General features: G+C 43.9%; 1 protein-coding gene across 1 annotated transcript in view; it reads right to left on the bottom strand.

Annotated features, from left to right (window-relative positions):
- Positions 1 to 12117, bottom strand: part of MAP3K9 (mitogen-activated protein kinase kinase kinase 9) — a 71297-nt gene that overhangs the window by 16422 nt on the left and 42758 nt on the right. The window contains 3 exon segments of the mRNA XM_027570426.2: positions 989 to 1164; positions 2099 to 2247; positions 8958 to 9138. Coding sequence (XP_027426227.2) covers positions 989 to 1164; positions 2099 to 2247; positions 8958 to 9138 — 506 coding nt within the window.

Genomic DNA, 12117 nt, shown 5'->3' with positions numbered 1-12117 from the left:
GTGTGACAAGTCACTGACCCTTCACCCTGAGATGAGACAGACAGTAACACCTGCCCTACATGCTGGGGGCAGGGGCCATGAGACTCCTGGCTAAAAAGGACGAAAGGTTCTTTCCATCATCACATCTTTTAAGGGAAAGAACTGGGAAGCCATAAAGATGCACAAGTTCAGCTGCTGTTATCAGGTTGCTTCCCAAATGCCCCGAGTGGGCAATGAGGAGGGAAAAAAGAAATTAACCAAGAGACACATGGACGTTGCTCGTGCCCCTAGCTGTAGCCCTTAGAGCCAGCCTAGCCCCTGCACTAGAAGCCACATAAGTGCTCGTGATCAGCTTCCCCTCTGTGGACATGGACTGCTCACCAGACGCCAAGGGCCCAGAGAGGAGCCACGTAAGGAATGGCCACCAAAACGAAAGGCAGATCTCTAGTAAGCTAAGAATATGTGAACTCCTCAGTCAGTTCGGGGTTGAGCCTTTTTCACAAAAACATGCAAAATACCGTATAATTTCAGAACCATAGTATTTTTAGCCCATCTGCTGTTTCTGATTCTGATACCAAAGATAGTGGCAGGACGTGCTGATTGATAACTGTGCTCAGTGTTGAAGAATCTCTACCTTAAGTTAACCCCCACTCTGGAAGTCCACTACGGAGCCAAGAAACGTTTCTAGAACCCTCTCATATTTTCTGCTGATACCTGCCCAGTGGTGCTTTTCCTCTGGTTTGGACAATGAAGTAGATACTCTGTGTGGAGAACTTTGGACTCATGACACCCCTACTTTTCCTCCCAAATCCCAGAAAGAAATAAAACGTCTCTACTACCTCAGGTCACATCTGAGGCCTGGAGAACTCTCTCCATGTAAAGTCGGGAAGAAAACGCTGCTCTGTTTACCTCAAACTAAGCAGGAAGGTGGTTGTGTCAGAATCTGTCCAGAGGCCCCAGTGGGGAAGGCCCACTGATTCAACACACACCTTTTTCTTGTTTTATTTACCTTTTCTTTGGCCCTGAGTTGGTCAAACATCTCCTGAATCTCATGTTTCCAGTCATCCTGCAGGCAGTGGAAGGAGTCCTTGGGCATCTCAAAGAAGCCAGACTCCTCTATGGTAGTTAGCTGGTCCAGGATATTTGTGAAAGATGGTCGTGAATGAGGGTCAGGATTCCAGCAGTCTGCATGGAACACGGGAGTAGACAGAAAGCATGAATGGACAGAGACAAGCACAAGAGAATATTACGTGACCTCATTTACCAGAAAAGTGCCTCTCATTTTTCCTTCCAGAAACAGAAACATGGGCATTTTGGCAATCACACATAGGGCTGGGGAAGTAAAGCAAGCTGCCCAAGCTCACGATCATACAGAGTCAATGTGGAAACAGAATGCAGCAGTTCTACCCCCATCCGACTCTGCCTGCTGATTTAGCATCAGAAAAGCAAGTCCAAAGAGTTGCTGCGTGAGGCTCAACAACCAGGATTTATTATGTTCCTACACGAGTCCAGTCCTGACAGTGGGTTAACTAGACTTCGGACCTCAATTTCCCACAAATAAATGAGCCAGCCTTCCCCACCTCAATGGGATGATGATAAGGCAAAAATAAAAAGGACTGAACTGGGTGTTGGGAAAAGTGAACTCTACCTATTCTCAGCTCCCACACTAGCTAATGCAGTGCACTTTGCCTCTCTCAGCTTTGGATTTCTCACTCAGGGAATTACAGGGTTTGCCCAGATGACTTCTAGAGTTCCTTTCTTCTTGGATGTTCTTTGTTTCTAGATGTAATACACTCAGAGGTCCTGAAAATAAAAGCTGCTATGTCTTCTCATTTTGTATTAAATAATAAAACACTGAAGTGCTGGATAGTGGGTTTTAGTTACTAAGTTGAGCTCTACAGTCCCTCGAGATGGACAGAAGGAGCACCTGTGCCATCAATGTAGCAGGTGCCGACATCATCTGAAAGTAGCTCTTCCACCCACCCACAGGATTCCTCCTTGACTGACTTGTACTTCATCTCCTCTCTCCGTAACTGACTCAGCAGAATCGTCTGACATCTACCCAAGTGCTACTCAGATGGCAAACCCTCCAATTTTGATCCAGTCAGGGGTCACTTACCTTCCATGAGTTTGGCAAAAGGTTCTGGGCACGTAGAAGGAATGGGAAGGGCGAGCTTGTTCATGGCCACTCCATAAGCCACGGCTAGGCCATCGATTCCTCGGAAGGGCACCTCACCAGTCAGGAGCTCCCAAAGCAGCACCCCATAGCTGAGGAGAGGAAGAAGACAGAAGCAGTCTCAGATTGCGACAGGTGCAATCTCACCGACAGGGCTCAAGAGGCCTTTCTGAGCTAGCCACACTCTTGCTGGCATGGAGGGAGACCAACACAGCAGACGTACCAGTGGGACATTGACAGGACACCAGGAGGTCTACCCACTAAAAGCAAAAGCTCCGGAGTCGGGCACACGTAGTTTCAAAGTCTTGTTCCTCAAACTCCTCATCTACAGAGTGCGAATAACAACTCTGGGCTCACCAGGATGCCGTGAGTCTCACCGAGCTACTCTAAGGGTTTAAATCAGCGCTCACCAGCCATAGCTCTTCTGTTGTTGTTATTGCTAATGTAATACTCTGGAAGAAGAGGCCGCCTCCCAAGAATACATTTTTTTCCTGTTTTAAGAAAACTTCAGCTTTCGTCACAGATACATTTTTTCAGCTTTAGAAAAGTAGAGAGCTGACTACTTTCAACAAATGGATTTTGCTCTTGTAACAGGTTTCTTTAAATGCCCACTAGGTTGGATAGATTCCCACCCCTGATCAGTTAACAGAGACCTGTGTGTAATTCAAAGGGGAAAGTCACACAAGGGGTGGCCTACATGGGAAGAGCAGAGCAGTGGGTCAGCTGTGAGGACCTCAGTTTCCTCCCAACCTTTCAAATCCACATGAAGAATTTCCTTTCACATGTCCTGTGAGTCAGAGAATGGGGAGTACTAAGCTTAGAATAATTATTCTATGAATTCACAATCAGAAGAAGGCAAAATCATGTAGTGTTCAATCCTTCCAGGAACAACAATCCTCCCAGGATAAGCAACCATAACGCCACGGGAACAGTTTGAAGAGTGGCTCTCCTTGTATTTTCAACACAAACCTCAAATTTTTAAAAAACACTCATCAGTAGTTTACAACCAACAAAGTCATGTTATTTTAAAACAACACATGGCTCAGCTGGTACAGCAGGTGACTCTTGATGTTGGGCACAGAGATTACTTAATTAAAAAAAAAAGTAAGCCCAATATCTATTTCATCATGGTACTTTGTATGGACAAGGTGCTAAGACATTTATAACATGCACCAGGGCATCCCAGAAGATCCCTACAAATGGCCCCCCAGAGTGGCCTGGCCAGTCTCCTTGGACAATGCACCAAAATATTAATAGAGGTTATCTTTAGAAGTGAGTAATCGGTGATTTCTTTTTCCTTTTTTTATCCATATTTTCTAATATTTTTCTATGGTGAACATATTTACTTCTGTAATTTTAAAAAGCTTAAAATGCCTCCACTTCATCCCACACACACCAGGCAAGAAGTCATTGCAGGAAACCACTAACCACTGTGCTCCCTACACTGCACAACCAGAGGGAAAGGTTTCGTCAACTACTCTTCCTGAGGCGGTCTAAATCCAAGCAGATTAGGAAACGTACAAAGTTGAGGATCTGGGCCATTGCCATCATATCCTCCATTCGCAGCATGTGGAAGAGGCCCAGAGAACTACACTCGAAAAGCAGTAAGACAAACTCAGAGCGCCAGCAGAGGCCGAGAGGCCCCAGACCCCAAGGAGTTCCAGGAGGGGTGGGAGATGGACGCAGGCTCAGCCTAGTACCTGGCACAGAGTTAGTATTCAACAAACAATTCCTGAATGAGTAAATGAATTATAAGTCAATTCAGGAATGAGCTTTGTCCAACTTCCTAGGCATGCTTGGGCCCTTTCTGGCACATCCTGCTGGGCCCCAGGCATGGTGGGCCAATCATCCTGGAAGAGGCTGCCCAAAGTGCAGGAACAAGTGTACACCAATGGCAATAGGACTATAAGCACAAAGTTCCAAGAGACATATCTAGTTCTTTTTTTTTTTTAAGATTTTATTTATTTATTTGACAGAGAAAGAGAGAGCACAAGCAGGGGAGCAGCAGCAGGAGAGGGAGAAGCTCCCCATTGCGCCTGGAGCTCAATCCCAGGACCCTGGGATGACCTGAGCCAAAGGCAGACACTTAACCAACTGAGCCACCCAGGCGCCCCAAGACATGTCTAGTTCTACTCACAGCTTTACCTCTACCACCTGGCTGAACTTAGGCAAGTGACTTAAACCATCGCAGCCTCTGTCACCTCATCTGTAAAACAGAAATAATATCCTCTACTTTTGGGGATCCTTGTGAGGAACAAATGAGGTAAAAAAAAGAGGCACAGCATTTAGCACAGAGTCTAGCTAATAAGCATTTTTGTAGGTGTAAATACTGTTACCAGTGTATGCATATTGTACATATAGCAACAGGCACAAGATTTCCTCTGGTAAAGGTACAAGATCATTTGGAGCCACTTAGGTAAGTAGGCTCAAGGAAGGTGCAATTAAATGCCCATCTAATGGGTTCCAATACATTGCTGCTTGCAGGAAATGCTGCAGCATGGAAGGTGAGTGTGGCAAGTGGCTGACTGTCCCCCAAATCCATTCTCCCCTTCTTCCATAATAAGAGTTTTAGCTGGACACAGTTAACCAGCTACAGCCTACATTTGCCTCCCTCCTTTGGAGCCAGGTGTGCCCACATAATCAAGAGCACACAATGGGGTGTGTACAGAAGAGATGTGCACAACTTCTGGGTTGTCTCCAAATTCAAGACAAGCTGATTGCAATGAATAAGCTCTTTCTCTGTTTCTGCAGAATATAATGCTGAAGTAACAGTCACGGAGATGTAACCATTCAGACAAGAACAATGCACTGAGGGGCCCGGAAAGAACCTGGGTTTCTTTTTCTTTTTTTTAAGAGAGAGAGAAAGCATGAGCACAAGCGCGGGAGGGGGAGAGGGAGAGAGAGAATCTCAAGCAGACTCCATGCTCAGTGCAGAGCCTGACGCAGGGCTCAACCTCACAACCCTGATATCAAGACCTGAGCCAAACCAAGGTTGGATGCTTAACAGACTGAATCACCCAGGTGCCCCAAGAACCTGGGTTTCTAAATGATCTCATGGGGCACAGCTAACCCACAGCCTGGACTCTTAAAAAGAAATACACTTCTACCTTATTTAAGCCACTGCCTATGTAGTTCTCTTTGTTTAACAGGCTTAGTTTAAATAATATATTAAATATTCTCATTAGCCTATAGTCAAGTAATAAAAGTGTTAAATTGAAGCCTATGAAATTGCTGTTTTTGTAGGTCGAAAATACTGGAATATCCCTACACAGTTCAACCTAATGAAATCTGGTCAGATATTTTAAAGAAAGAAAACTCTTTTCTTCATAATAGCTACTTCACCCTGTAATTAATGTGTGGGAAAATAAGATGCAATATACAGAAGCTATAAAACATCACTAAGAGAAACTGAAAAAGGCCTACATAAATAGTAAGATAGCCCATGTTCATGGATTGAAAGACTTCATGTTTTTAAGATAGCAATACCCCCCAAAATGATCTACAGGTTTAATATAATCCCTATCAAAATCTCAACTGCCTATTTTGGAGAAATTGACAAAATGCTCCTAAAATTCATTTGGAAATGCAAGGCACCCAGAATGGCCAAAATAATCTTGAAGAACAACAATAAAGTTGGAGGACTCATACATCCTAACTTCAAAACTTACTACAAAGCTACAGTAAATTAAAACAGAATGGTACCAGCATAAGGATAGATACATAAACCAATGGCGTATAACTGAGTCCAGAAATAAACCCTTACATTTATGGTACATTACTTTTTGACAAAGGTGACCATTTAATTAGAAGAACAGCCTTTTCAACAAATACAGGAGTCCCCGTTTATCCATGGGAGATACATTTCAAAACCCTCAGTGGATGCCTGAAGCTGCAGGTAGCACAGAACCCTATATATGTTTTTTCCTATACATACATACCTATGATAAAGTTTAATTTGTAAATTAAGCATAGTAAGAAATGAACAATAATAAAATGGAATTATAATATACTATAATAAAAGTTATATAAATATGCTCTCTCTCTCTCTCAAAATCTTATTGTTCTATATTCACCCTTCTTCTTGTGATGATGTGAGATGATGAAAAAGCCTATGTGATGAGATGAAGTGAGGTGAATGATGTAGGCGCTGTGATACAGCGTTAGGTATTCTGATGATAGGTCTGACCTTCCAGACCATGGTTGACCATGGGTAAATGAAACCATAAAAAAGCAAAACCACTGATAAGGAGGGACTACTGTAGTCACAAGCAAAAGAATGAAGTTAAACCCCTTACCTCACACCACATACAAAAATTAACTCAGAATACAACACAGACCTAAATGTAAAAGCTAAGTTTTGTAACTCTTAGAAGGTAACAGGTATAAATATTCATAACCTAGGGTATGGTTTCTTAATATGACACCAAAAGCACAAGCAACCAGAGAAAAAAACAGATAAACTGGACTGCATCAAAATGAAAAATGTTGTGTTTCAAAGAACACCATCAAGAAAGTAAAGAGACCCCACAAAGGGAGAAAATATTTGCAGGTCATGTATATGATAAGGGACTTGTATTAAGGATATATAAAGACCTCTTTCAAATTAAAAATAAGACAAATAACTCAATTTTAAAATTGGTAAAGGATTTCAATAAACCTTATATCTGGAGACCTGTATATCTCCAGAAAAGATATACAAATGGCCAATAAGCCATGAAAAGACATTCAACATCAGTAGACATTAGGGAAATAAAACCAAAACTACAATGAGATACCACTTCATATCTAACAGCATAGCAGTAATTAAAAAGACATATAATAAGTGTTGAGAGGATGCAGAGAAATTGGAACCCTCCTACACTGCTAATGAAAATGGAAAATGACATGGCTGTGGTAAAAAACAGTTTGGTGGTTTCTCAAAAAGTTAAACACAGAATTACCATATGGCTTGGCAAATCCACTCCTAGGTATATACTCAAGAGAACTGAAAATATGTTGACACAAAAGCTTGTACAAAAATGTCCACAACAGCATTATTCACAACTGCCAAAAAGTGGAAACACTTCCAATGTCCAGCAACTTATGAATGGATAAACAAATTTCCATACAATGGAATATTATTCCGCTACAAACAGGAACAAAGTTCTGACTCATGCTACAACATGGATGAACCCTGAAAACATGATAAAAGAAGCCAGTCACAAAGACCATATATTGTATGATTCCATGTATATGAAATGTCTATAATAGGCAAACCCATGGAGACAGAAAGTAAATTAGTAGCTGCTGGGGGTAGGGAGAGGCAGGATTCAGGAATGACTACTAATAGGCCCTGGGTTTCTTTTCGGTGTGATAAAAATATTCTGGAGATAGCAGGTGTAGTGGTTGGAACGGTAGTCCTAAAATAATATGTCCACGTCCTAATATGCAGAATCCTTATGTGGAACAGAATCTCCCTTAAAGTCTCTGGAGGGAGTGTAGCCCTGTAAATACCGGTTTCAGACTTCTGGCCTCCAGACTACAAATGTCTATTCTTTAAAGCCACCTGGTAATTTATTATAGCAGCTCTAGCAATTAAACAATGGTGATTGGTACAAATTTGGTAAATTTACTAAAAAGCACCCTCTTATACAAAGCGTGAACTCTGTAATGTGTGTAAGATCCCATTAAAATTGTTATTTAAAATATAAAATACACACACTCGGGTGCCTGGGTGGCTCAGTTGGTTAAACATCAGACTCTTGATTTTGGCTCGGGTCATGATCTCAAGGTTGTGAGACTGAACCCCACATCGGGCTCAGTGCAGAGTCTGCTTGGGATTCTTTCCCCCTTCCTCTCTCTCCTTCTCTGCCCCCAATCGTGTGTGCTTTCTCTCTCTCTCAAATAAAATCTTTAAAAACATAAATACACACTCATCATATACACACACAAGCTCACTTTATACAACTCATCAGGAAGAAACAAATTCATGGACCAAGTACAATGATAACCTATAGTCCTTTCCTTTGGTATGACCACGGTGATGTTACTATCTCACAGCCATGAGGATGCAGACTCTGTAGAAGCCCATCCGCCCATCAGCGAAGACGAGATATAGACAGATAGATAGATAGATAGATAGATACAAGAGATATTTATATATATATATTTATTTATTTTTTGAGTACAAGATTTTTAGATCCATGTCCTTATGACCTATTGGCTGATATTTACTAGCGGGGTGGTTGGTCGAATCTGTGACTCTGAGGTTCTGGGTACCTGCTTGAGACCCATCTTTTCCCATTTCTATATCACTGTTCAACAGACAGAGCCCTGACTAAAAGGTTAACCAGACAACTAGAAAGGCTAATTTCCAACCCACCAAAATAAAGGAGATCGCACAAAGAATACTCATCAGCTGAAGAGCTTACAGTGGGGACAGGTCCAGCAGTAACAGCCACAGTTGCTAAGGCAGCCAGGATGACCCTGGAGAAGGTTCCTAGGAATGACCGGGTGCCCTCACCACCCTACCGTCAGAGATGTGAGTGCACACTGCCCCTGAGATCTACAGATCTTTCCCATGGAGCAATCACCAACACACAGAGATGGTACCCGCCACAGCACTAAAGGGACTTTGGGTAGGTGAAGGCATTAGAAACAGTCCCATGCCAACCTGGGAATTACTGTAGATTGCTTTGAATGGGTCACTTAGACCTATTTGGGGTGCCTGGGAGTCTACACATCTTCAATTCTCCAAGTCCTGAAACGTGCGTGCAGCCAAAATAGACCTGGGGAGCACTGACCCTGAGCCTCTGGACCTTACCTCCACACGTCACTGCCTTTGGAAAACATGGAGGCACGAATGACTTCGGGTGCCATCCAAGCATATGTTCCTGCTGCGCTCATCTTTGTGGTTCGATGCCATTCTCGAGCCAGGCCAAAATCAGTGATCTTCAGAATCTTGTTGCTCAGGTCTCCGTTCTCCACCTTCTGGAGGATCAATACTGGGCAAGGAAAGGACACAGGAGAAACCAGAAAGTCTGCATTAATCATAGGAAAACCAGAGAATACAGAGCCCTCCTGCCAGACTCTTGTCCTCTCCTTCAGGCTCGCTGGGCAGCTACCATGGACTGATGGTAGGATCATTTTTGGTAAGATGCACCTACGATACATCCATTTTTGTGCCAAGTCTTTTATAGGCATTATATTTAACTCACAACAACCTTAGGAGGTAGGTATCACTGCCACACCCTTTTTACAAGATGAGGAAACTGAGATACAGCACCAACTAATAATAAGTCTGCAGGCAGCTGGACTCAAGAGCCCTCTCTCTTAAGCCTCAAGGCTTATAGCCCATTCATACCCTATGGAAGGAGCCATGAGGTCACAGCTGACCCCCTCTTTGAGGAGAGCCTACTTGGGCTTCCTGTCTGCCCGGGCACCCCTGGGCCATAACCACTCTTGGACCACAAGGAGTGGCAGTGCATGGTGGATTTCCAAGGTTTCAGACTGTGCCTGGACAGTTTCCATGAACCTCTCCAAGTCACTTTACTTAAGCCTATAAGAAAACATGTCTTTTGGGCATAGAGATTTCCCCTTGAGCTGGGAACTCAACCCCAGGCATTGAGGACCGGCTGACAACTGGAGAAGTCAGAGGGTACACACATGTTCACACCCACGAATCTCTGTGGATATGACCCAGGAAGAAAGAACTAGTGCCCCGAACCAGTTATACTCTGGGCCTGTCTAACACCAAAGCACCAACATGTGGAGCCATCTTGGCTCTCCAAGGACAGTAGCTGAGGTGGCCACCTCCCCTAGGTTCCAGGGATATGTGTCCCCTTGCAGGAGCCAATCTTCCTAAAAAGAGCAAAAACGCTAATTAACTAAAGTGCTGTAGGCTAAGCCAAGGAACTCTGAGCCGGCGGTGGATGCATGCAAGCCAGACCTCCATTTCCACAAGTAGGATGGTTCTGAAGGCGCCATGCAAACACAACCTCCTGTGGGCCGACAATGAACCGCCTAGAATTCAGAGCTCTATACTCAGGATTTCAGAGAAGGAAAAAGGAGTCTCTCCCCATCCCTGCTATTCAAGTCCAAATGGGGAGGGTGGGGAAAGGAATCCACTGAAAACAGAGTGACAACTAAAAAAAGGTTGACTCAGTTCCTCCAGCCACTCTATCTAGGTAAACAATGAAAAAACGAGTTCTGAGCCCTACGTGGGCCGGGTTACACCCTTCCTGGGTTGATTCTCCACTGACTCCCACTGAGGGGCTCTTAAGGTGGCTTTACCTTTACCTCTCCAAGAGGCCTTTGCAATTTAAGATTCCCTGGCGAGCTCAAATTCTTTAAGTATCTAAAGAAAGGGATCTGTGATGGTGATACTTTGGGTACCAAGGAGGGGCTCGGGGGTGCCTTTGAGGGCAAGGACCTTAGGCAGGTCCCTCAAGTCACATACTGTACTTTCCTCTTTCTGTCCCCAGCCTGCAAACGTCCACTGAATTGCTACATATTAGAAGGAAGTGGGCCAAAGATCTCTGTGTCCTACGTGCTTCTCAGAAAATCAGCAGTGAAGAGGGATTACAAGGAGCTACAGAGCTGGAAGCACAAAGAAAACAGTGCCAGCCCCTCCCTAGATCTAATGGACTCGGTGTCCTTCCTCCACACCCTCTCTGACTCCCCTGACACACCCTTCCCCATTCTGACCTGAAGGGATCCAAGCCTCTAAAGGCTTGGGGGCAAATTAAAAACAACAACAACAACAACAACAACAACAAAAATCAACTTTCTCCATCTCACTGAGTAACAAAAATCTTTCCAGATTCTTCTGTGCCCCTCTCCCCATCTCTGCCAGCAGAGATAACAGACAAACATGCTGGGCCACTGGCACTGAAGAAACTCACCATTCCCTGTAGAGAGGCAGCCACCAGCCACTGAGCATTTCTAAGCCAAAGAAATGGTCAGCCACTGACCCTTAAACCAAAGATTTGGAGTGAGCCCATCCGATTACACAGCCAGTAGGGTTTGGTCTTGTTACCCACCCCCCAACTCCAGGTGCTGGGACGGGGTGAGTGGGAGGAGGGTAACTTTCATGATACATACGGAACCAGCTGAGCTTCCACAGATTCTATGCTGGAAGGGGAAGCAAAGAAGTTTTGGTCCTGTTATAGGAAATGGATTTTTAGAAAACAAATGGCATGGTGAAGATGATATTTTAAATACATCAGTCTGTCAGATGGCTCAAGAGGGATGGTAGAATGACGGAGATGGGGCAAGAATCAGCCCAGGAAAGATCTGCCTGAATATGAATGCCTTTAGATAGTACAGGTCCAGCCCAGTTCCACCTAGACCCACCACTCCCTGCTGCCTTAAATCCAGTGGACTTCAAACAAGTTTCCCATATGTTGGACCCCTGAAGGCATAGGAGTTAGAAATCCCTGGCCTTGAGGTCCTGACCTCAGCAAAGAGAAGAGGCTGTAATCAGAAGCCAGCTAGTAATCCTGGCTACATCTCTTGATTTCTATCTAGTTCCAAAACATTTTTTATCACCCCCCAAAAGGAAATCCACACTCATCAGCAATCACTCCCCATTCTCCCTCCACCCGGCCCCTAACCGCCATCAATGTGCTATTTCTATGGATTTACCTGTTGCAGGTATTTTATACAAATGGAATCATGCGGTAGTCACACATCTGGTTATTTCACATAGCATAATATTCTCAAGTTTCCTCTATATAATAGCTAGTATCCACAGGGCACTCCTTTCTATGGTTGAATAATATTCCTTTGTATGTATATACCACAATTTGTTTATCCATCTGTCCACGATAGACATTTGAGCTGTTTCCACCTTTTGCTTATTGTAAGGTAGTGCTGCTATGCACATATAGGTACATCTATTTGTTTCCGGACCTGTTTTCAGTCCTTTGGGATATGTACCTAGGAGTGGAATTACCAGGTTTTTCTGGTAATTCTATGTTTGC

Source organism: Zalophus californianus, chromosome 6 (assembly GCF_009762305.2).
Source record: "Zalophus californianus isolate mZalCal1 chromosome 6, mZalCal1.pri.v2, whole genome shotgun sequence".
NCBI classification, from domain to species: domain Eukaryota; kingdom Metazoa; phylum Chordata; class Mammalia; order Carnivora; family Otariidae; genus Zalophus; species Zalophus californianus.
This window is presented reverse-complemented; position numbering and strand designations above follow the sequence as displayed.